Raw genomic sequence first — 25,335 nt, 5'->3', positions numbered from 1 at the left:
CAGAGGAGTACATCCACTTCGTCATCGACAACGCATGCCCTCCGGCAGTGCCTCTAGAAGCCATTCGCGAAGCATCTGCTCGAGACCCCACTGTTCAGGCTATCATGGTCCGGATACGCGCGAACTCCTGGAGACGTCTGGACTGCAGCCACCAAGACGCGACTGCTGATGCTCAAGAACTCGTGGCATTTAAACATGTCCAAGAAGAACTATCAATCAGCACGGATGGTTTATTGCTGAGAGGAGGAAGGATAGTCCTTCCTCAGCGTCTGCGTCAAGGAGTCATCAACTTGGCTCACCAAGGGCACAGAGGAGTTGTAGCCACCAAGAAAGCACTCCGGGAACGTGTCTGGTTCCCATCTCTGGATCGAATGGTGGAGGACACACTCAAGGACTGCGCCTCGTGTCAGGTAGTGGGTCGAGATGAGCCATCAGCTCCCTTGCAGATGTCTGAACTACCTGACGGGGTGTGGCAACAAGTGGCCATCGATTTCTTCGGACCATTAAAATCCGGTAGATATATCATCGTCATTATGGATGAATACTCCCGTTTTCCAATCGCGCATCAAGTATCCTCCACAAAGGCGACCGCTGTCATTCCCATCATCGACGAAACATTCGCAGCATGGGGAATCCCCTTGGGAGTGAAAACAGATAATGGACCACCGTTCAACAGTCACGAGTTTGCGAAACATCTCAACTTTAAACACCGGAAGATTACCCCCTTGTGGCCTCAAGCTAACGGCATGGTTGAGTGATTCATGGGGACTCTTAAGAAGATGGTTCAGCAAGCAGACCTCGCTCACCGTGACATCCAGCAGGCGCTGAACGAAGTGCTGCGAGCATACAGGACAACGCCACACAGTACAAAGAACCAATGCCCTGCCACCCTGATGCTCGGGCGAGTCCCTCACATGCGTCTGCCCGCGTCGGACACTGTCATGTAATCCCGAACCGTGACTACAGATCATGACACTCTGGTGAAACTGGACCAGGAAAAGAAGTAAAAAATGAAGGACTATGCTGATCAGAGCAGACACGCACGACGGAGGGACATTCATGAAGGAGACTGGGTGCTGGTAAAACAAGACCGTAAGACGAAGGTAGACAGTCGATACCTCGCTCACCCGCTGCGAGTCTCCAGTGGAAAAGGGACTATGATTACAGCTGAGTCGGAAGGCAAGCGGATAACCCGAAACATATCCCACTTCAAGAGGTGCAATCCCTCCGCCCACACTCTACTCCAAGATTGTGGTTCCAGTACAGACTCGTCGAGTCAAGGAGGAAACCGTGATGGGACACTTCCCTTCTCAGTGAGGCTAGAAGACACCAAGGATTGCAGCACTCCTGAACGGGCGCAAACCAGCCGCCCACAAAGAACAACCAAGCGACCTACTCGACTTATTGAAGAACTCTGAGAGACAGTAAGCATTATTGTACAAAAGGGGGAGGTGTCATGTCGTCCCTCCTGACCCTCGTCTGTGTACAGGGCAGGCGGAGACGGAAGAGGCGAAGCGGAAAGTGGAATAGGTGAAGTTAGTTGAGGGACGAGAAAGAGGAATAAAGAAGTGTCCCCTTACCTCCGAATTTGCGTCTTCCTTTGAGGGGGGCTAAACAGTTCAGATGTTCTCGGAGAGGGTGGAGTTCTTCTTGTGTAGATTTCTTTGCTTTTGAAGATGCCACTTGGAGGTGACTGATTTTCTCTTTCACTTTTCTTAACAGTTGGCTGTGTCCCAAGTTGCCATTACAGGTGTTTCTCAGGGTCTTTTCCCAGGTTGTCTCCCCTATTTTAGACAGGACTGTGGCTGAAGGTGCTCTGGTGGACCGTACACAACCCCACAACCCTGGCTGCCTTTACAAGCTTTACACCAGACAGAGGTTTCTGTTGCCAATACTAGTCTTGGTTTGGACCCTGGTGGTTTAGAAGTACCAGTCTAGACTTAATGCTGATTTATTTATTTTTAAAGAAGATTTTGTACCAGTTGCTACAAAACGTCCCACTTATAATCCTCTAAAGGGCTTCTTCCCTTTGCACATCCTGAATGAAATTCCTGAGCATGGTGCAAATTGACTTATTGGGCGCGTTATTATTGCCAAAGTGCAATGAACATACACTTGGCTTGCACCACTCCCCTGTCTCCTTCACACCAATAGTCGGCACAGTACAACTGCCCTGGAAGAGCATTCTAATTACCTCTCCTTGTAATGATTTCACCTGGCTGTGAGACAGAGCCCTCTCCCAATTGTTGGTGTAGGGCCCATTTCATGGACATCCTTCCACAAAGCTTCCTTTGACTTTGGGCTGCCTTCCTGAAAAATATTTTGACCCTGGGTACTGCAATCTGGTCACTGGGCTGCATAAAGAGCATAACGTGTGTATTTTATTGGGAAGCCGTCAGTATCATAACTAGGGACCTCTTACCAATGGAAATCAGAGACCACATTCAGAACATGGTTTCTCCTTTTTCTTGGGATTTCTTCTCTTCTCACTTTTGATTTCGAATTTGTTTCCTATCATTTATCTTTTTATTTGTTTCACCTTTTCATAAGGATGTACCACTTCTGCGCAGCCCACAAAAGGCAAATACGTGATGGAGGGCCTCCCAGAAAGACTTACGTGAGGTTATGTTATGTTACAGTCATTTGTTAAGCGCAAACAAATACCCAAAGGTGTGAGAAAGACGACAAACTCAATGGAAATTACTGGATATTACTGGATAAATCACGTTTTTAGATTATTTTAGATTATTTCAGATTGTTTTTAGACTATTTCTAAAAAGTACGTTAGAAATTTACTTAATGCAGAGGGGAAGAGAGTTCCATTCCTTAACAGTAAAGTTCACAAAACTTCTTCCTCCCGAATTGGTTGGTTTGTTTGAACCTATTGACGGTCAATTTTTTAGTTCCCGAAGACCTCCAGTTTCTTTTTTGGAGTATATCAAATGAAAGATTGGTTAAGGAACTCCGGGCCTACTCTGTGCAGCGCCTTATGGTCAAGACAGAGGGCTTTGAATTTGATGCGCTGCCTAACAGGCAGCCAGTGAAGATGTATAATGGCCTATGTGACAGATTCATGTTTTGGAATTCCTGTTAGCATTCTGGCAGCTACGTTTTACAGGGCCTGAAGCTTATTCTGGTGTTGCTGCTACATGTTAAGATAAAAGACATTACAATAGTCTATTTAGGAGAGTATTAATGCCGTGATCACTGTTTTTTGGAGAGTATTAATACCGTGATCACTGTTTTTTGGAAAATTGGCAGAGATGAAAGGAAAGATCTTTCTTTAGAACAGGGAAAGCTGAGGACGTAACTGCTTTAACTTCATGTAGAAAGTTCAGGTTGTTGTTCATAACCACTCCGAGGTCCCATAAGGACAGGGAATTTCCAAATAGGATTGTAGCAAATTAGGATCTGCTTTCATGGTTACACCCACGTTTTGCTTGTGTTATTCTGTTTTCTGACTGGGATCCTGCTAATTAGGACCCCAGTCACTGTGCTCTCCCCCTAAATTTGACTATGGTAAGTACTTTGGTACGTTCCCAATTTGCTACTGCAGGGATGTGAAATTCTTATAGCCCAACGCCCAGGACATATTGGGCCCTATAAGGATGGCGGACGGACCTGCGTCCGTCCGCCACCCCAGAGGTGGAGGGAACGTCCGCAGGGGCTGCGGCGTTCCCTCCATGCAGATTAGGATGTGACCGCCACCCTGGCGGTCACATACCCTATGTTTAACATTGCGGCGGGTGCTGCTTGAAGCAGCGCCTGCCGCAAGGTTAAAAGTGCATGCTTTGCATATGCATGCACAAAGCGGCAGGCACCGCGCGGTGCCTGCCGCTTTGTGCATGCATATGCAGGGGGGTACCATACCATGTGCACCCCCCAACACCCTGGGGGCTCCCAATGAGCCCCCAAAAACGAAAGACCACATGCCTTTCCACGGCGGAAAAGCCGCCGCGGAAATGCATGTCTTCTGCCCCATCCTAATATGGCTGGCGGTGTCTGATAGACACCGCCACCATATCAGAGCTTTTCCGCCGCGGTCGGAATGCGACCGCGGCGGAAAACCGGCGGACGGTCTTCCTGACCCACCAGCCATCCTAATCTGGCGGTGGGTCTTTGGAGCCTCCGCAGCGGTTAATCCGCATCCTCCGGGCCGGCGGTGGCTTCCGCCGGCCCGGAGGATGCGGATTAACCGCGATCATAATCGGCCCCATTGTTTGGGGTCAAGAGCAACAGGTTTCATGTTTATTCTGTCCTTTCCAGTAGTTTGCAATTTTTGAGCAATTCTTTACCATATGATGACAAAGTATTTGTCTCCTGACTGCATTGACAGAATACTTCATGCCTTGATCCATCCATTTTGGGTAGCATACCAAGAGTTAGGTGAGTTATTTGTAAAATATGAAACTGATAATTTAGGACTAATTACTAGACATTTGGGGCCAGATGTACGTAGCTATTTTCATGTTGCAAACGGCCCGATTCACATAATCAGTCCTTTTGAGACCAAAATCTATAATTTTCCCATGTACCAAACCATATTTTGCCATTGAGTCACCTATTACCGAATCACAAAATAGGTTAGCAATTTGGTATTAGGAAGGGGCTTGTTACGGGCGTCCCTTCCTAAAAGTGACTCACGGTGGTATGTGTGAATGTTTTGCGACCGAAATGCGGTTGCAAAGCATTTGCATTTTACCGTCTACTTCAAGTAGGTGGTAACCCATTCGCAAAAATGAAGCTGTCCCCACGGGGCACCTGTCCCTTTGTGAATGGTCATAAAAACTTTTTTAAGAGCAGGTAGTCCTCTGAAAAGCATCCTATTTTTCCTTTTAGGAAAACGGGCTGCATTAAAAAAAAAAGATATGTTGCTTTTATAAAAGCAATCACAGATATGGTGGTCTGCTGACTCCAGCAGGCCAATGTCCCTGTGATTTTAGCAATTCCAAATGGGTCGCAGACGGAGGCCTACCTCATAAATATTGAGGTGGGTCAATTTGCTACCCACTGGGAATCACAAACAGTGTAAAACACACTTGTACATAACTGTTTGCGATTACCTGAAGGCGAATCGCAAAGATTCGCTACTAGGTATTTGCAAACTTGAGTCTATGTACATCTGGTCCTTGGAGAACTACTTTTCTTGCTTCGCTTCATACCATTCTTCCAAAAATTTCTCTTCTCCACGTTCTGTTTCCCAGACTGCCTTGACTCTGAACAGCGGTTTGAACATGTCCTTTCTGATGCATTGTACAGCTGTGTTACCAATTTCACATTGGTATTTGTATCGATTGAGATTTAGACACCTTAGTTGGTATGCAGGGACATGTTCCCATGCCAGTCTACTATCTCCATGTAGTCTGCCATACTACAGGAACTGCATGTCTGCATTTCATATAACATCTGGGTGTCATGGAAGATCTGGACTTGGTGGTCAAAAAACAGCTCAAAGTCCTATGTCATGCAAATAGGTTTCCGCTCCAGTAGGCCATACATTTTCAAGGTTGGGTCCACCCTGGTCCTTAGGACGAGTGTTTTCTCATATTTGGGGGTTCTGCTGGATGCCAAGATAAACTGGAGGCCCCTGAAAAACTGTAAGAAGAATGATCTTACCTGGGCTACTGCAGCGGTTTTTAATTTTGCCTCCAGCCTAGGAGAAAGACCTGTGGGGGGCATATTACAGCTTTATAGGGCTAAGTGCGTTTCAAAAGCGTTGTACGGCACTGAAATCTGGGGTTACACTATCCATGACGATCTCCAAATTGTTGAAAAAAGGTTTTAGAGACGGCTTCTAGCTGTTCCCTTGGTACTTCTACCTTCATCGTACATGAGGAACTTGGCTTGACCTACCTCACCATCTGGTAGCCTACTGCCTGGTGTCATTATGGTTAAAATCTGGACCAGAAAGGGGACATCATTAAACAAAACAATCTTTAGGGATTGTCGGGCCCTCGATCGTGTCTCCCAACAACTGTGGCTAAAATATGTCAAGGAGCGCCTTGCGAGCCTGGGGAGAGGAGATCTTTTTGCTAACTCCGAATTGAGCACCAACAAGGTCCTGGTTGACATTAAGGTGGCCTTTTTTAAACAGCAGGTAATAGCCCGGGAAGACAAGGAGCTATTGAAGCCCAGTGTATGTCGCTTCATCATGCTAAGACCCACACAGATGGTGGCACCGGACCTGTTAGGGTTTATGAATTCTTATGACCATTTTTTACTGACCAGGATCAGGTTTGACCTCTTCCATCATCTTTTTGCTCACCTAAGGTGGCAGCACAAAGGCCAGAGTCTGTCGCCCCGTGGTTGCGACGGACAGTCCCCACAGGACATGCCTCACTTTTTGATGATCTGTAGTCTTAACGACCTACCCAGAACGTCTTTTCTAGTCCCGATTCTGAAAAATGCCAATTTTAGGCACGTGCATCGAGCTTTTATCTTTTTATAAATGCTTATGGATAGCATTATGGATAGCACGGTTTTCTATGTGCTTAGCTTTTTTAAATCTGCTGTCAGGCTTGTGTCCTGTCGTGATTAATTAGTTTGTTTTTAACATACTTTTTATGGCACAATATACTTTGGAATGCTTTGCTCACCCCTCCGTCTATCAATTGTTTTTATTTGGATTAGACCATTCGTTGTTAACGTGAGCGATATTTGTTTATTAGGCCTTGCTAGTGTGATTTTGGTGTTATTTGTACCATGCCCTTCACATTTAGTCTAGGTCTCGATCTTAATTGGCCTGGTTCATGAAGGATTGTTTTATTTATATTCAATGTGTGATTTTATGGTTTTATTACATGAAACCGAATAAAGATTATTTTGATTTGAACATCTGCGTGTCTGCGAAAGTGATGAATTTACCATTAGTAGAGATCACTCAATAAATTCCCCCCTACAATCTAATACTGAAATGAGGTACAACTGAATCTGGAGCGTTTTTAAGAGTGCCAGGTTAGTGGCGTAATAATTCTTTACAGTTAAGTAAGAGTCCCAAGGTCCATCCGCATTTCTCACATTAGTCGAAATCACAGCTTGGTTCAGGTAGACCAGCAAGTCTCCCTCATACAGTGTTTTCTAGGATCCGTCTCTTGACTTTATGATCTTTCATCCTAGTCCTAAGCAGGCAGCTCAAACACTAAAGTGAAAAGTAATGGGGAGGGTAACATTCCAGTCGCCTACCCCTACCTGCTCCCATTTATCAGATACCACTGACTAATTCAGGGGATTAGAAAGTAATTTCAAACAGCCTGGGGACCAACATTTAGCAATAGAGCACTCTGAAAAGGTAAGTTGAACAGTGGTGTTAAATGTTTTCTCCATCTCTAGTAATGCCAGAGCCATATTCACTTTTAATATGCTTTTTCTCTTTCTCCAGCACAAGAACCTGGCTGCTCGAATTTTAACCAATACTTCTGAGGGATATAAACCTATATTGGTCTTTGTTTACAATACTCAAAATCACCAACTTTGAGCTGTTAGCCAACATCTTACAGAATATTTTGCTGTCCATATTGTACATTCAGTGCCCTAGAGTTGGTTGTTAAATCTTTGGATTTGGGAAACATTGCAATCCTCACCAATCTCAGGCATAGCAGCAGTTTCCCGAACTCCATCACTTCAGGCAAGGCACCCAATAGTTTGTCAGACAATATTTCCCCCAGTTTCTTATATAACGCAACTCGAAATTTGTCCCACCACAATTCCCCATCTCTCCCCTACCTGAGCTGCAGTCTTCTATGGACTGCATCAGTTCATTATTCGACAAAGAATCTTCCAGAACAATTTTTATAGCAATGCCATGCAGGTCCCTATCCTGCAGCACTTCAACTGTTACTTCACTAGGTTAAAGGGGGCATAGGTTCATGAAGTTCTTTGAGGTAATGAAAAAAAAGTATTTATACCTTCCTGCCGCCTTCAGCAACCAGGTCAATAATATCCCAGGTCTTTTCCCATCTCTATACAATCACTGTGTACATTTTTTTTAATGCATAGCTTACTAAATGCTGCAGGAGGTCAGGTGTCTTCGCCTTCAGTTCTGCCAAATGTTCCAAACATTCTGCGTTCACATTTCCTAGCTCTCTCTCGTTCTCAAATTCTGAATCCATTTGCCAAAATCTCTTTCTGCAGTGTTTGTCTGACTCCCTCCAAGCTTCTCTGTGCAAGCCTTCTAATTACCACCTTCACTGCACCACAATCGCTGCAACTACAAGAACATGAGCCACTAAAGCACAATGAAGTAACCATGTTGGGGCCCTCCTTTTGAATCTGAAATTGGCAAATATTGACATGTGGAGAGTGATCTGAAAGGACCCTCCCCTGGTATTCTGTTTGTATAAAATTCCTCATCCACTCCGAACACAAGTAAAAAAACATCCAATCTTGAGAGCTCTTTTGAACACTGGAATGGTGTGAGTACACCATCTTGTCCTCACACCGCACTCCCCACAGATCAAGTAAATCCAAATGAAGAATTGCTTTCCTCAGACTGCTCACCTTTGGTGAAAGGTGGGAATTGCTCGGCAGATGTCTGTCTAACATACCACGCAATGTGTAATTGGAATCTTTGATTTATCTCCTAACACCTTCATTGGCTGCATATACATTCAACAGAAACACATCTACTCCATCTAGTTTACCTTACAACGAAACATATAACACATTTTGTTTCAGAATGAAGGGCTTTGGTTAAGTTATTTTATGTTCCTAGTCCTCTCAAAAGAGAGGTATATGTATCATGGCGAATGAAACATACCCACCCACATCTTAATCTTCAAACTCTCCTCCTCTATTCAATGAGTCTCTTGTAAGAAAACAATATGGGCTTTTGGTTGATTAACTTAAAACTCCAGCCTTGTCTTCGTGCTGTTATTCAGCCTCCTAACATTTCTAGTCATAAACTTTATACACGTAATCATATTGACGAACAAGTAAATCTTCCAGCGTCTAGTTCCCATGCCTTAAACCAACAATCTCAGAAATGTTGCTTGCACTATGTACTCCTGGCTGTAATGCATTTCTGTACTACCCAAGTTGCCGACGATAGACTAACACTCCTAAAGACTTCATAAATATTTTCAGGTCCACTCACCAACACAGCATACTTGCTACCTCAGCCGCAAATACAATACATCGTAATTGTATTTTTAACAGAGCATAATTAGTACAATAAATTAAACGGGTTAAGAATTAGTCTGATTTGAACAACGTATGAGCTGGAATTCACCTCAACTCGTCTCCCCGATGGCATTAAGCTCTGCTTCAGATGAATGGCAGAGGCAACTCCACTAGGAGATGGTCTCAGCCAAGCAGCCTAGCATCCTCCCTTAGAAGGCTCTATTGTGTTTGTGACGTTCAGAATTATAAAGTCTTTATATAAATTCAGCTTAGCAGCATGTAAATAAGCACTGAATTGTAAAGGTGGTCCATCAATATCCTTCTCCACTGATGAACATGTTACCAGAGCGTTTACAACTAGGGTTGAGCATCCAACAGAGAAGTATGAGCTTCCGTTATCATTTGCATTCCAGATTCCTCTGTGGAAGTATCCATCTTTTTACACTAATGCTTCCAGATGAGCCCCACTCAGCTTGACTTCTGCCACCTTTGAGCACAGAGATTTCCTTTGATTCAAAGAGCTCTTGGTTCAAATCAAAGCATTTACTCAGCTAATCCTGTTAATAGGGGAGTGTTATACAAAAATGGTGTCATCAATGTGCTCAATGGTAGGATGTTCTATGTCCCTTCATTTGAAGTTCAAATGTTATATAAATACCTTGCTCTTTGTAGATCACACTCTATTAATCTCTAGATTTCTGACATGTCTTCTAAATACATTTTATGAGTTCTGGCAATCACTGGGCTTGGCTGTCAGTGAGTCAAAAAACAAAGTTCATGGCAGATAACCTTTTGAGATCGTTCAGGCGTACTCTATATTTAGTGACAGAGGAAACATACCTGGTTAGGGTATACAACTTTGATTATTTAGGCATTTAGAGTGTCTGCAAATAATCTCTGGATGAAACATTTGTGGAAAAACACTTTAATATTCCACATAGGTCTAAAGCTTTCCCGGGCTTTTCATTGAAATTGGGCTTATGCTTTGTTTCCCCAGTTTTGGAGGTACGCAATGCACAAACTCAGTCTGCAGCCATATATGGTTCCACGTTGTTGGGATTTTCAAACCTGAGGAAAATGGAAGCTGTTGAAAATTGCTTCTAAAATCGTTACTTAGGTTACCCACAAGTAGTTTTGAAATTGAGGATTAAGAGTATAGGTCATCTAGCTAAATTTAGACCGTCATTGTATTGGGGTTATATCTGGAGCAGTGCTGCTCTAGAGCAATATAAAGCTGCTTCGCATTCAATACTGGAAAGTAGAGAGGCTTTTATTATTCCAGTGCTGGTTTATTTCTGCCATAGTTTTGAATCTTTGGGACTTAACTAATTCTGGGATCACCCCGATTTGTTAAATTCAACATGTTTTTTTTTTAAACATTATTGGACATTGTTGTGCAATGTAGTCAAAGAGAGGCCTTCAATAGTGGCCTTATCTTTGATACCTCTACCTTACATTGAAAGATATTTATTTAGATAAAGTTGAACCTTCAATGGCTAAAACCTTTACTATCAAATATTTAGGATAAGTATGTTACCACTGCGTTCCTATAGTCTTAATTGGTCTCTCAATATACCTCAATCCAGTTCCTGTCCATACTGTGATTGTACTGAAGAAACTGAGGTCCGTTTTATACTATTTTGCCCACTCCATTACAAAGTAAGAGCAAAATGGGTTGTTCCTCTTCAGAGGAATGTGGTTTTAACAAACTATTGATTGGCCTACTGTATTCTAAAGTCTGTTATTACAGATACTGTTTTATACTACGTTTCATTTATTTCAGGCGAATGGACTAACTACTTGTCAGTTATCAAATTAAGTTTATTAAATGTGATTTGTGTGTATACAACACATCTGTTAGAGACTGTTAGTTGTAGATTCCTTACCTTAGAATTTCGCCCAGGTGTCCGTCTGGATCCGGAGATTTTTTCTTCAGCAGTACCCCTGCACATCGTTAGGTGGGGTCGGTCGTCTCTGCGTCCGTCACGGGCACTGAGATGATGTTGCGGGACCTACCTAGACGCCATCCATGCTCGCTGACGACAGTTCTTTCTTTTTACGTCCCAGCCTCGCGAAGATCCGGAGAAAGCTACCCCTAGCCACTTTTTGACTAACTTTTTTTCCACTTTTTGTCAACGTCGTTTTCGAGTCGTAGATTCCTGGTGCGTCGAGGATGTCCCAGCGAAGTACCAGTTTCAAGCCCTGCGGTTCCTGCCACTGGATGATGTCCGTGACGGCTCCGCGCCTCATGTGCCATTGGTGTTTGGAGCGCGACCATGACCCGAAGTCGCGCTCCAAGTGCCGGTCCATGAACCTGAAGACTTTGTGGGAGTGGTCCCGAAAGCTGCTGGAGGCCTGACACTCTGCTCCCTTTCTTGTTCGAGGGGTAGGGCTCGAGAACGGTTACAGAGCCTTTCTTGTTCGAGGGGTAGGGCTCGAGAACGGTTGCGGAGCCCACACTCCTTGCACTCAAAGTCGTCTGGAGATCTTAGAGTAAGTCAGGGAAATACAAGAAGAGGCCAAAAAAGCACAGACTTTCTTTGACTTCTCCCCATCGGTTGACCGATGCGATGTGTAATCCAGAGCATCGTCTCTCGAAGACAGCTCCGCGCCTCCCTCCCTTTCCGCAGGCCGGAGCATCCCCTGTCCAAATCCAAATGCTCTGAGGCCTTGTCCTCATATTTGGACAGCCCCTGCTCAGTCTGCGTGCCTTCGAACCCCACAGAGTTGATCGGGCCTGGGACTTTGATGCCGGCGGCTCCAGCCCCATCTCCGGCGGGTTGCCATGGATCCAGGCCTGGATCCGGATTGACACCGGTCGATCTCACTCTACCTTCTTCAATGTCAATCCCGACAACAACGCTCCCAGCGTCTACCTTGCCCCTGGTCGGCGCCAATCCCATCCCCATCGTGGACATGGAGCCGGACTGACGTTGATTCCCACGCCAGAAGGGACTTTCATTCCTGACGTTCCCTTTGGGCCAAAAGGTGGGGTAGAGGACTGGGAGGGGCCATTGGACCCGTTAACTGACCAGCTTGAGGAACCGGACTGGAGAATGGACCTGGGTGATGCAAGTGGTCTGGACACTTCCCCTGACACTGGCTTGCTTTTTCCCCCCTACCATGGCTACGGAGGAGGCGGCTTCTTATAATATGGTGGTGAGGATGGCAGCCGAGGTTCTCTGCCACAAGCTCCCTACGGTGGCAGTCAAGACTAACCTCCTGGCAGAGGTGCTTCAGCTTGCAACTTTTGCCATTCAATGAAGCCCTCACGGACGTCCTCCTGGGCACTTTAATTTTAATTTTAAACCATTTATAGAGCGCCTGGTTACTCAAAGACAGAGTGTCCCCGCGCTGAAAACTGCAAGGAAGCTCAAAGGAAGGAGCACAGGAAGGGCTAGCCAGGAATGGACTAGGTGCGTGGGAAAAGAAGAGTCTTCAGTTTTCCCCGGAACCTGATCGCCGAGGGTTCCATTCGTAGCTCAAGGGGGAGCTCGTTCCAGCACTTGGCAGCCAGATAACTAAACGAGCAGCCACCCATCCTGGCTCTGGTGATTGTAGGGATCTTAAAAACCATAGTTCCCAAGGATCTCAGATTCCTGGTAGGGCGATGTATTGTTAACAGGCGTTGTAGGTATCCTGGACCAGTGCCATGTGCAATACGGTGAGCAAAGCATAAGGATTTGAATTTAATTTGTTCCTTAATGGGAAGCCAGTGAAGTTTGGACAACGCAGATTTCCCTGAAGCTCTGCGAGGAAGTTTGAGCACTAGGCGCGCAGCGGCATTCTGAGCACACTGGAGTTGGTGGATTCCTTTTTTGCTCAAACCAAGTAACAGGGCGTTCCCATAGTCCAGATGGGGGAGTCACTAGGGCATGGACAATGGTCTTCCTGGAGTCCATCGGAAGGAGATCTAGAACCTTCCGGAGGACCCTTAGTACGCTGAAGCACTTAGCCGTAACTTTGTTGACATGCGGCATGTAAGATAGTTTAGAGTCCAGTGTGATGCCCAAGTTACGCACCGAAGCCACAGGGCAGGGCAGACTGCCTAATTCCGCAGGCCACCACATGTGAGACCATGCGGAAGAAGATTTTCCTACCACCAGCAGCTCAGTTTTGTCGCCGTTAAGGCGGAGACAGTTGGTGTTCATCCAAGCTGCCACGGAGGAAAGGCAGTTGGAGAAATTGGTCGCATCTTCTTTGTGGTCGGGCGTAAGCTTGAACATCAATTGGGTGTCATCAGCGTAGCTGACAATGCCCACCTCGTAAGTCTCAACTATCCGAGCCAGGGGTTCCATGTAGATATTAAATAAAGTAGGACTCAGACTTGAGCCCTGAGGAACCCCATGGCACGTTTTCCTGAGAGATGATTTGAAGGGGGGGCAGTGCAGCTGAAAGTTCCTGTTGACCAGAAAGGACTCCATCCATGCAAGAGCTTGCCCCTCTACTCCCATCTCAAATAGCCGAGACAGCAGCGTTGAGTGCAGCACGGTGTCAAAGGCTGCACTTAGATCTAAGAGTATCAACGCTGCTGTCTCTCCCTCGTCCACTATGTGCCGAAGACTCTCAGTGGAAAAAAGTAGGGCAGACTCAGTAGAGTGTCCCGCTCTAAAGCCTGATTGTGAGGGGTGCAGGAGAGAGTGTTCTTTCAAATAACTCATGAGCTGCATGTTCACTACTTTTTCCACAATCTTAGCACAAAAAGGGAGGAGGGAAATAGGGCAAAGATTTTGAAACTGGGAGATGTGGACGTTGGCCTTTTTTTTGAGGGGGGTGACTTGAGCGGTTTTCCAAGCGTCTAATACCTTGCATTCTTGAAAGGAGAGTGACACAATAGGACTATAGGACTAATATAGTCAATTAATGTGGTCTCCAAGACTCCTTTACAGCGAGTCGGCGGACAGACATCGCTGGGGGAGCCAGATTGTATACTGTTTGCGATGCTTAGTAACTCTTGTTTCTCAGGAGTAGTGGAACATGTGAGACTAGGAGTCCCAGTGTTGCTGTTATTGGTTGCTTCAGGTTTACTCAGACTGGTCTCATCCCTTATAAAAGTGGCATGGATTTTATCGATCTTGCTTACAAAAAAGTCAGCAATGGAGTCACATAGTTCTTCCGAGTAAGTATCTTGAGCTTCCAGTCTAGTTGGGATAGTGAGTTCTTTATAGATCGAAAAGAGTTCTTTGGTTGGATTGGCCGCTAAATCTATTCTACTTTTAAGATGGCAGCTTTTTTCCGATCTCACTAGTTTATGGTATTTGTTTAGTTCCTTCGTGTATGTTAGTTTGTCTTCAAGATTGTAGTTTTTTCTCCAATTGCGTTCAAGAGTTTTGCATCTAGCTTTGGCGAGCTTAAGTTTTTCGGAAAACCAAGGGGCGGTTTTAGATTGTCTAACCGGGTGTTTAGATGTCCAGGGGGCTATCTCATCCAAAGCAGTGGTCAACCATTTTTCATAATTTATCCAGGCCTCCTGAAGGGAGTTGCTTTGCGGAGGGGTTTTGAAGGGCCTGTTTGAAGGTCTCTTGGTTAAACTTTTTCCAATTTCTATGCTTCAAGGAGTGAGGGTTAGAAGGCCTGTTTTCGGTAGGGGTATTATCAACCAGAAACGAGATGACGAAGTGATCTGACCAAATTATTCGAATCAAGGGGAAGATCGTAATACCCTCCCAGTTGGCAAAGATGGGATCCAGGAGATGGCCAAGTTGGTGCGAGGGGGCATCAGATTGTAGTTTCATCCCCAGTGATGCCAGAGCTGTAGCCACCTCTTGTGCCTCCTTACATTCCCTCATTTTTATTTTAACAAGGGAACCCAATAAGTACCTTTGGACCATGGGTAATCAAATTTTTCAAAGACAACAAGGGTCCTCAGGGAATAATGATAAACAGAAAAAATAATTTTACAGACCACAATCGGTACTATAATCAAGTTTCCAGACCCAGCCGGGTGAGGAAATGTTTAATTTAAAGATAGAAAAGGAGTGTGGTTGACCTGGAGGTGCTCAGTTATAAACACTTTAGATGGGGCACAGTCCTGTACCTATCCATCAAAGAAGAAAATGTAGCAGAGATGCTACGAAAGTAAGAAAAACTTTACAGGCAAGGAGTTTGGAGCCAAAATGTCCGATTGGGACAGCGCATCGATGCTGCCAAGACACGGAGAGAGACCACCGAGTCTCGCCGTCATCCCGCCTCAACTCCCGTGGCAACAACAGCCCACCGGTTGTTGGAACAATATTCGCCCCTAACTAGGACGCAAGTTATCTCCACGAGTGATATCAAAAAGGCTCGCTCTACTCTGAGGCTTTATTTTCCCCGCCTCGCAACCAGGTACCGACAATTTCCTCGGTATTCTGACCACTCTAGTGCCTGACCAGGATATTACAATTTGCCCGGCAGGCATTCCTAGAAACAGGCAAATGATTTAATAGTCCTGATGATGATCCCGGTTCATTAGGAGCCAGGGGATCGAAACGTTGATGGTTTAACAGTATTACAGAAAATTCAATTGTATGCCATTCTGTAAATACTGTATGTCGAAACTTGTTTTTGCATTGTTCATTAACTTACAAGCGACATTTTGGCTCCAAACGCCTTGCCTGTAAAGTTTTTCTTACTTTCGTAGCATCTCTGCTACATTTTCTTCTTTGATGGATAGGTACAGGACTGTGCCCCATCTAAAGTGTTTATAACTGACCACCTCCAGGTCAACCACACTCCTTTTCTATCTTTAAATTAAACATTTCCTCACCCGGCTGGGTCTGGAAACTTGATTATAGTACCGATTGTGGTCTGTAAAATTATTTTTTCTGTTTATCATTATTCCCTGAGGACCCTTGTTGTCTTTGAAAAATTTCCTTACATTCCCTATCATCGAAATGAAGGTTTAGATCACCTAAAATGATAAACTTTTTGTATCGGAGGGCTGGCTGCATGATAAGGTCTAAAAGCTGACTATCAAATTGTCTGACTGCTCCAGGCGGGCGGTATACCAAAAGACCCTTAATAGTATTTCTCGGTCCGAGTTTAATGGTGAATAAACCGCTTTCACTATGAGGTAAGGTAGTTTTCACTAAGGAACACTCTATCTCTGACTTATGTATGAGTGCTAACCCTCCCCCTCTTTGCTTATGTCTATCTAAGCGAAGTAGGCAGTAGCCAGGGGGGGTAGCCTCCAGTGCTTCTGGAGATGATTCCTCTTCCAACCACGTCTCGGTTAAGAAAAGCACATCGGGATTATTCGTGATTAGCAGATCGTATATTTCCAGTTTGTGTTTTCTCAACGATCTGCAGTTTAATAGTATCATATTAGGTTCAGATGTAACCTGTATGTTACTCTTGGGGGATAGAAGAGTCTGGTCACAAAAGTCACAAACCCTAGGTAATAGATAGGGTTGATAGCTGTGATTACAGCAATTTGCCACGCTAGGGCGTAATATTAAAAGCTCATGTTTGGTATAGTGCCTTACCAGTTCCGAGATATCGGATGTCATCAGAGGACTAAGAGGAGTCGCCCCGCGTCCCGGTCTGTCGCGGACGGGCGCAGACGGGCTGGACTCTGGCTTGACTCTGGCTTGACTCTGGCTTGACTCCGGCGCGCCCGCTGAACGCGTCCGCTGCGCGGAGCCATAGCCGCTTGTTTTTATACTGTTGCCTCTCGCCCCAAGGGAGGAAACCCTACCCAAGATGGCCGACGCACTAACTCCGCCCGTGCCCCAGGTCGAGCAGCCCTCAAATCGGCCGGACCCTCAGTGGGAGACAGCGCAGAGAGGGGTGAGTGCAAAAACCAATGCAATGCAAATTAAAATCAAGAAGAAAGATAAAAAAGATGCCTTCACCCGAAATCGGTGAAGACTGCAGCGTCGCGCTAAATCCGCGCGCAAGTGCAGGGGGGAGAGGACACAAAGGGTAGTGCACATAAAAGGTAGATTAAAAAGGAGCAAATGAAAATAATGACTGCCCGGCTCAAGCCTCAGGCAACAATTGCAGTTTTCTCGCGCGAAGAGTCCTTCTACTGTTTTTATACTGTTGCCTCTCGCCCCAAGGGAGGAAACACTACCCAAGATGGCCGACGCACTAACTCCGCCCGTGCCCCAGGTCGAGCAGCCCTCAAATCGGCCGGGCCCTCAGTGGGAGACAGCGCAGAGAGGGGTGAGTGCAAACCAATGCAAGCACAAGTCCAGCACAGGGGCTCCTGTGGATAGGACAATGCCCGCTGCCACCTTGCCCCTCCGTGCGACCCAGCATGCCTGACCAAATACCCCTTCCCTGAGAGCTTGGTAGTCCAAGCCTCTTTATCAAAAGGCACATTTCCTTCTGCTTCTCCAGATAGGGAATCCAAGAAGCTGGACGAGCTTGGGAAGAAAATGTTCTCTTCCTCCAGCTTGACATTGTGGTCGGGGAATACCGCATGCCTCTCAGGCAGATACTCCCATACTATCTGGGATATGGTCGCTCAGCTGCGGTCTCAGTGACAGGAGGAGGCCCGGGCTGTTCTCTGTCAAGCAGTGGCAGACGGCAGAGACCCAACCAAATTCACCATACGATGTGGACTGGATACCACCGACTCTTGCAGAACGATTGCCACGTCGGTAGCTGTTAGAGGCTACGCCTGATTTGAGCACTTCTGGCTTCTCAGGGGATGTCCAGTCTTCTTTGCTGGACATGCCCCTTGATGGCACTCGCCTCAGAGATTGAGAGCTTCAAGGATTCTCAAGCTACGGCCAGATCCTTGGGCCTCATGGCTACCTTACGTCCATCTCAGTCTGCCTTTCGTGGCTATGGAAGGGGCTCCCAGCCACGTCCTGTCCAGCCCAGCCATAGAGTCAAGCAAACTGTCCAGCCTCTGCGTGGAAGCAGACGTTAGACCCAGCGTCCTCACGGGTCAGGGAGCCAGCGGGTGGGCCGGTCCACCCTTTTCCCCCCGCCTTCAAACCTTCCTTGTCTGACATTTCAAGCCCATCAACGGCCAGTTGGGGCGGGATCCGCAATCCCCTCCTCCACTGGCAACCCATCTCGTCGGACAGGTGGGTCTGCAAATAGCCTGATGGGGCTACTCTCTCCCCTTCGAGATTACCCCTCCCTCCATGCCACCGTCTTACGATCGCATGTCGGAGGATCATTTAGCACTTCTCCGCCAGGAAGTATCTGCTCTTTTGGCCAAGGGAGCTATAGAGAGGTTTTCTGTGCCAGAAGTAGGTCATGGTTTCTATTACCGCTACTTTCTTGTACCCATGCAGGACAAAGGCCTGTGTCCTTTCTTAGACCTCTGGGCACTCAACTTCTTCCTCCGGAAGGAGAAGTTCAAAATGCTCACCCTAGCCCAAAGTTCTGTCTGCACTTGACTCATGTGACTGGCTGGTGGCGTTGGACTTGCAGGACGCTTATTTTCATATCCCTGCCCCGCTTGCCCACAGACAATACCTTCGCTTCAGGGTGAGCCACGAGCACTTTCAGTTCACTGTGCTCCCCTTTGGCCTTACTAGTGCCCCTTGGGTGTTCACAAAGGTGATGGCGGTGGTCGCAGCTTATCTGCGTAGATCGATGGTTCCTGTCTTCCACTATCTCAACAACTGGCTGTTGAAGGCGGGCTCGTTCCAGGCTGTTGCCTCCTACCTCCAGACTACAGCGCATCTCCAGCATTCGCTGGGGTTCACAAACGACGTGCCGAAGTCACACCTGACTCCCTCTCAGACCACTCCCTTTCATCGGGGCGGTTCTGGACACAGTGCAGTTTTGGGCCTATCCTCCCGAGCAGTGAGTCTGGGATATTCGGGCTATGATACTGATGTTGCAGCCTCTATCCCGCATTTCGGTGAGATTGACTCTGAGGCTGCTAGACCTCATGGCCTCCTGCATCCTGCTGGTAGATCATGCCAGATGGCATATGCGGGCTCTGCAGTGGGACTTGAAGTTCCAGTGGGCACAGCATCAGGGTAATCTTTCTGACTAAGTCCAGATCTCAGAGGATATTGCGCACCAACTGCAGTGGTGGTTCACAAACCAAGATCGGGTCTAAGGCAGATCCCTCTCCCTTCCCCAACCAGATCTAACAGTGGTGACAGATGTGTCACTTCTGGGATGGGTTGGCCACCTGGGGGAGACGGAGATCAGAGGCGTCTGGTCTCTGGCGAAGCCCGGCCTTCATATTAACCTCTTGGAGCTCCGGCGATCAGACTGGCACTGAAAGCATTCCTTCCCTCTCATAGGGGGGAAAGTGGTGCAGGTGTTCACAGACAACACCACGGCCATGTGGTACTGCAACAAACAGGGTGGGTGGGGTCAGGGACCCTTTGTCAAGAGGCTCTCTGCCTCTTGACGTGGCTGGGACATTAGGACATAACCCTGGTGGTTCACACCCGCCATGTCCCTGAACGCCAGGGCGGACGAACTAAGCCGTCACTCGCTAGTCGATCACGAATGGCGTCTCCATCTTGAGGTGGCGTAAGGTATCTTTTAGCGGTAGGGAGAGCCTTAGTTAGATCTGTTCGCCTCCAAAGAGAACGTGCAATGTCAACAGTTTTGCGCGTTGGAGTTTCCAAGGCAACGCTTTTCGTTGCGAGTGGGACTTCGACCTCCTGTACGCCTTTCCACCTGTACCACTTCTGCCCAAAGTGCTCAAGAAGATAAAGCGCGACCGGGCTCAAGTCATTCTTGTAAGTTTGGCACGAAGAGTCTGGTACCCCTACCACCTGAGCATGGCTATCGATCCTCCAATCAAACTGCCCCTTCAGCTGGATCTTCGGTCGCAACAGCAGGGGAGGGTTCTTCACCCGAACCTGTCCAGTCTCCACCTCCTTGCATGTAGATTGAGCGGCGGCAGTTGACAGCTTTTGACCTTCCACCCGAAGTCTGTGATGCTATCTTGGCAGACAGACATCCCTCCACTAAAACTGTGTACGCCTGTAGATAGAACACATTTGTGGCATGGTTAACAGCAAAGACTATTGATCCCATTTCTGCTCCTCTTTCAGAGGTTCTTCCTTTGGCTCAGCAGGGTCCTGCCTTTGGGTCAGCAGGGTCCTGCCTTGGGCACTCTAAAGTATAGCTTGCAGCCATCTCTGCTTTTCTTCGGCTGCCAGATCATCCGCCTTTATTCAAGTCTCCTATCGTTAACTGATTCTTTAAGGGGCTTACTCATCTGTTTCCTCCATCTCCTTTTATAATGCCCCAATGGGACTTTATTCTGATTCTCACATTTCTTATGTGTGCTCCCTTCGAGCCCCTTCATAACTGTCCCCTCAGGTTGCTGGAACTCAAACTGCCTTACTTGTTGCCATCACCGCTGCTCACAGGGTGAGAGAGGTGCAAGCTTTATCTTTTAGGCCCCCTTTTCTATCTGCCTATCGGGATAAAGTGGTGCTTCGGACCAAGCCTTTATTCCTTCCTAAGTTCGTCACGCCTTTTCATGTGGAGCAATCTATCACTCTGCCCACCTTTTATCTACCCCTGCATCCTTCCAAGAAGGAGAGACTCCACTGTCTGTACCCAAAACGTGCATTGTCTTTTTATCTTGATCGCACAAAAGACTTCTGGTTGGATGGATGATCAAGTCTTCATTGGGTATGTGGATGCCAAAAAACGTCGGGCTGTTCAAAAATGGACCATCCCCCGAAGGGTTGTCCTCTGTATCAAAATATGCTATGCTTTGCCGAAAAAGGACCCTCCTGTGGGGTTGTGTGCTCATTCCACCAGAGCAACAGCTGCAACCACGGCATTAGCACGTGGAGCTCCAGTCCTTGACATCTGTCAGGCAGCTGTGTGGTCATCCTTGCACAAGTTTACCAGACACTACTGGCTGGATAGCCAAGTCCAGAGAGATTGGGTACTTTGCTCGTTCGGTTCTCCAGGACTTTCTGGTTTGATTTAGGTTCACATACCCTCCTCCGGGGATGGTATTGCTGGGGTTTCTATTCTAAGGTAAGGAATCTACAACTAACAGTCTCTATCAGATGAGCAAGCTGCTTACCTTCGGTAACAATGTATCTGGTAGAGACATATGTTAGTTGTAGATTCCTTACCGCCCCGCCTATCCTCCCCGCTCTGCAAACTGATTTCTAGGGATACAGACTCCCCTAAAGGGCCCTAGTTTTGAAGCACCAATGGTCGGTGTCTTTCATGGCTCTGTGCTTCTGGCGTGGAAAGTCGTGTTGGGAACTGACATCAGCTCGCATGGGTGGTGTCTATGTAGGTCCCGCAACGTCATCGCGGTGCCCACGACGGAGTCGGAGCCAACCGACGCCACCTAATGATGCGCACGGGTACTGCTGAAGAAAAAATCTCCGGCTCCAGACTGACGCCTGGGGGAAATTCTAAGGTAAGGAATCTACAACTAACATTTGTCTCTACCAGATACATCGTTACCGAAGGCAAGTAATTTCTGTGATGATTGGCATAATGACTTAAGCTATATAGGTTATGAATTTTTAGCTCTTACTAAAAAACGTAGCTTGACCGGTTCTTAGTGAAATCCTCTTTTTTTCTAATAATTAACAAGCGATAATTTGTTTTTAACTTTGATAGCACAATTTGATTTAAATGATGTTTTTAATTTTGTACAGTATGTGTGTTTTATTGTGCAGTGCAGTTATTGTCTTATGGGTATATTCAACCAAAATAATATATTTAAAACAATGTTCACATCTATGGCTTCTAGTTTCCTAGGCCTTTTTAGGAGCTGTGTACAAGAGATTGTTTACCATCTACCACTCTGATGCCTGCAAAGAAGAGAAGCATATTCTTGAATCGATTCTCTCAATCTCTTTTTGACTGCATCAAATAACTTTCTCTCCATGTGCACTAACTGCATGTAGTCTAGGGACAATAATATGATGGAGTTTCCATACTGCGTAAGTCCCCATTCTTCTTGCTGCCTGAAGTATTAGGTATCTGTGTACAAGAGTTTGCAGGTTAGCCCACTAGGCAGAGTACCCAGATGTTGCATAGGTGTCCTATAAGCCCTTTCCGTGGAGAAGAACGTTAGCAGCACCGTTGGTTTCATTGTTCTCAATCGTTTAAGAGCTCCCTTTAGCAAACCTATTAGGCAAATATAGGTCCCTCTATAGCAATCACTTGCATTCTCAACTCTTGTCTCCAGTTTCCAGATCAGTGTCTGCAACCCCTTCACCACCGGCTGCAACCGAGGCACAGTCTTTCAAGTTTCTTTTGTAGTTTCTTTCATCCCTGTGACCCTGCCTGTGACCCTGCTTGATACTTTGCAAGGGACCACCCACACCACATTCAAATTGACCTCTGCTACATTAATTCTCTAATGAATACCTTGATTCAATAAAAGCTAGTAAAATATTACTTATGGTAGGTTTTTGAGCTGCAGTTAAAACCGTTGGTGCAGGGGGCCCTGCCAGGATCATTAGTAGTGTGGTTTCTGGGCACTGGTTGTTTCTGTAGTGGTTATCCATGTGGTTCTTTGGAACAATTGTCTTTCTTTTCCTTCACCTTAACAACTTTGCATGGCCTCAGTTGGTACAATACCTTTCTTTACACTTCCAGCTCCCCAGGATTTAAAGCATCATCATTGTTTTAGGCTAGGCACTAGTCGGGGGTACACTCGGGTACACGGCGTCCGCCCACTATTTTTACAGGGTGGACGCCGCCCCCCCTGCCAAGAAGTTAGGCCCCACAGAAATATGCTAAATGTGTTCCAGAGTAAAACACAGAGACACGTTCAGCAGCGCCTGCACATTGTCTGCTTTCCATTCCCAGCAGCAACGTGCAGGCAGCGAGGGTTTTTTTCTCCACCTCCACCTAGGCCCAAGTTAAGGGGCCATCCGTCCTCCTTTTGTTTGTATATGCTGACTGGGGGCCGCCTGGAACCTCACACTTAAATGTAAATGCCACAGAGGGAAACAAAGGCACACAGCTTGCCTGCTCTTCACAAGTATTTAAGAGTGGCAGCTTTTGCCTTTGTCCTGTCCCTGTAAGTAAATGCAGACACTGTAAGACTGTCAGATGGGTTGGTTTGTCCCAGTATACACAAATAATTTAAATAACACTATTTTATTCCTTTTATAGTGTTATGTCGTGACGTCATGAGGTCATTTGCATACTGTCTTACTTGGTCAGTCCCCCCACTTCTTTTTATAGGACTCGTGCCCTGGTTTTAGGGCAGACTCCAGCAAACCACAGTTAATATTGCAGGCTTCAGTAGTGTCAGCAGTTGCAACAATCTTCCTTCAGTAGCAACTGCATGCCTGTCATCCATTCGCTCACAACAACACAGATAGTCGGGCAGGGAGAGAGAAGAATGTGAGATTCATCTCCTAGCAGAAGAAACAACCTTGTTAACAGGCCTTATATTTCTAGTGCTCAATGCAGCCGAAGAGTGGTGGTGGGAGGGGGCCAGCCAACCCCCAACTGCCCAGACTCCACCCCTCCATGCAGCTGACCTGCGACTGTTGAAAATCGCAACCCTAAGTCTCAGCAGGGAGCGTTGACTACTAATTCCTCGCCAATGATGGCTTCCCTAATTGATACCTTTTTAATGTTTTTCTAATAATAAACTTAGATACGCTGTCCGGATGCAATAACTGAAAATTTAGAGCGAGCTACCCAAATACTGGTCAGACGCAGGAATTTAGTTAACGTTTTAAACGACATCTTTAATTATATATAGTGTTTCTTGGAAATGATTCAGTTACACTTTTCACACACTACACACACACACACATACTACACACACACATACTACACACACTTTCTCTCTCTCTCTCTCTCTCTCTCTCTCTCTCTCTCTCGGTGGTTTGCAAAAAGACACAATCTGCGAATGTGTGCCACGAGTTTTTGGGGTGGGACGAACTGTTTTTGATTCCAATCCAACCTTGCTGGGCACTGTTTTTATTCTATTTATCCAAATTGATAAGTAGACACTGGCCATCGCTTTCATGCTTGTGCACTGTAAATGTAATATGCCAAATTTCTGTTCTAATTTGAAAAAAAAGAAAAACGGTTTTAAAGGTTTTGTATATTACTGCGATCCGGAGTTTAACACTTATTTCTTTCTCGTAGATACTGCAAAACCAAAGCAACCATTCAGCAGAGCACCCTGGAGATGACTATAAAAAGTTGGGAACTCTTTTTGGCGAAATCAACAAAATACTAATTAGTCTAGGGTTCTCAAGGATGTACTTTGGTGAAAGGACTGTGGAACCTGTTCTTGTAGTATTCTTCTGGGTTATGCTGTGGTTCCTTGGCCTCCAAGCTCTGGGGCTTGTTGCTCTTCTGTGCCTTGTCATCATTCATGTACAACAGTAAAATGTGGAAACATGACTTATCATACAACAGACTTTACAGTCGTCTCGTTTCCATGGAAACAAGAAAGGCAAGAATGTTTTTTGCCCATTGCATTGGTCAAAATATTGTGATGCAGTTGTATCTAATATGTTTGGTTTGTTTATTAACTTTTGCCAACTCTTTCATTGTGAAAGAAAAAATAAAGAGATTTTTTGAAAAAAGGTGATCTTGGTGTGGGCAATGACTTACCATTTAATTAATAAAGGCCAAACAAAACACAGATAGGTCCCTCGGCCCTTGTAGTATGAATACTCATTTTAAAATAGTAGTTTGTATACATCACTGGATGAACCCCATACCTCTCCAACGATTTTGCAAAATCTGATTTGGAATAGACATGGCAGCATTTAGACTGACTGGTTTGTATTTATATTAAAAATATAGAATCTAGTATATCTTTACCCCAACCCATAGTTCTTTGCAATGTTCATTCGAACTGAATTTGACTATTCTAGACAAATAAAATGGTAATATCTGAATTATTGGTTCAAAAACTTAATCACTAAGAATTTACCTTTTATTACGGTATAATTATACCACTGCATCTTCTGTGGAAGGGTGAAAAGCTGTGAGCTGCTCAGATAAATATACATATACAACTTCAGTGGTATGACTATACGGTTACAATATAAAACCTAAAAAGTCCTACAAATTTCTAGTTGTTAAGTCCAGAACTTAAACTTCTCTAGTGCGTTGCTCATCAATTTTCCAATGACCTCACTGATGGCATCACAAATACCATTGATAACATCACTGACATCACATAAGTACTGATATGTCGAGTACTGTTTCTTGGTTTCCATTGGGTATTTTTCAAAGCAAGTAAGGAACTGTAGCATTTTCCCACTCTTTGGACCAGATTACAAGTACAGGTGCTATTTATTACACCTAGTCAATAGCGATGCCACGGGT

General features: G+C 45.9%; 1 protein-coding gene across 1 annotated transcript in view; it reads left to right on the top strand.

Annotated features, from left to right (window-relative positions):
• The window catches only part of FAM241A (family with sequence similarity 241 member A), a 133,318-nt gene extending 108,585 nt beyond the window's left edge, over positions 1-24,733 (top strand). Inside the window, exon 2 of the mRNA XM_078677481.1 lies at positions 24,139-24,733. Coding sequence (XP_078533607.1) covers positions 24,139-24,384 — 246 coding nt within the window. The 3' untranslated portion in view covers positions 24,385-24,733. The remainder of the gene's footprint in view (positions 1-24,138) is intronic.
• Positions 24,734-25,335: the final 602 nt, after the last annotated feature.

Source organism: Lissotriton helveticus, chromosome 2_1 (assembly GCF_964261635.1).
Source record: "Lissotriton helveticus chromosome 2_1, aLisHel1.1, whole genome shotgun sequence".
In the NCBI taxonomy this organism is placed as follows: domain Eukaryota; kingdom Metazoa; phylum Chordata; class Amphibia; order Caudata; family Salamandridae; genus Lissotriton; species Lissotriton helveticus.
This window is presented reverse-complemented; position numbering and strand designations above follow the sequence as displayed.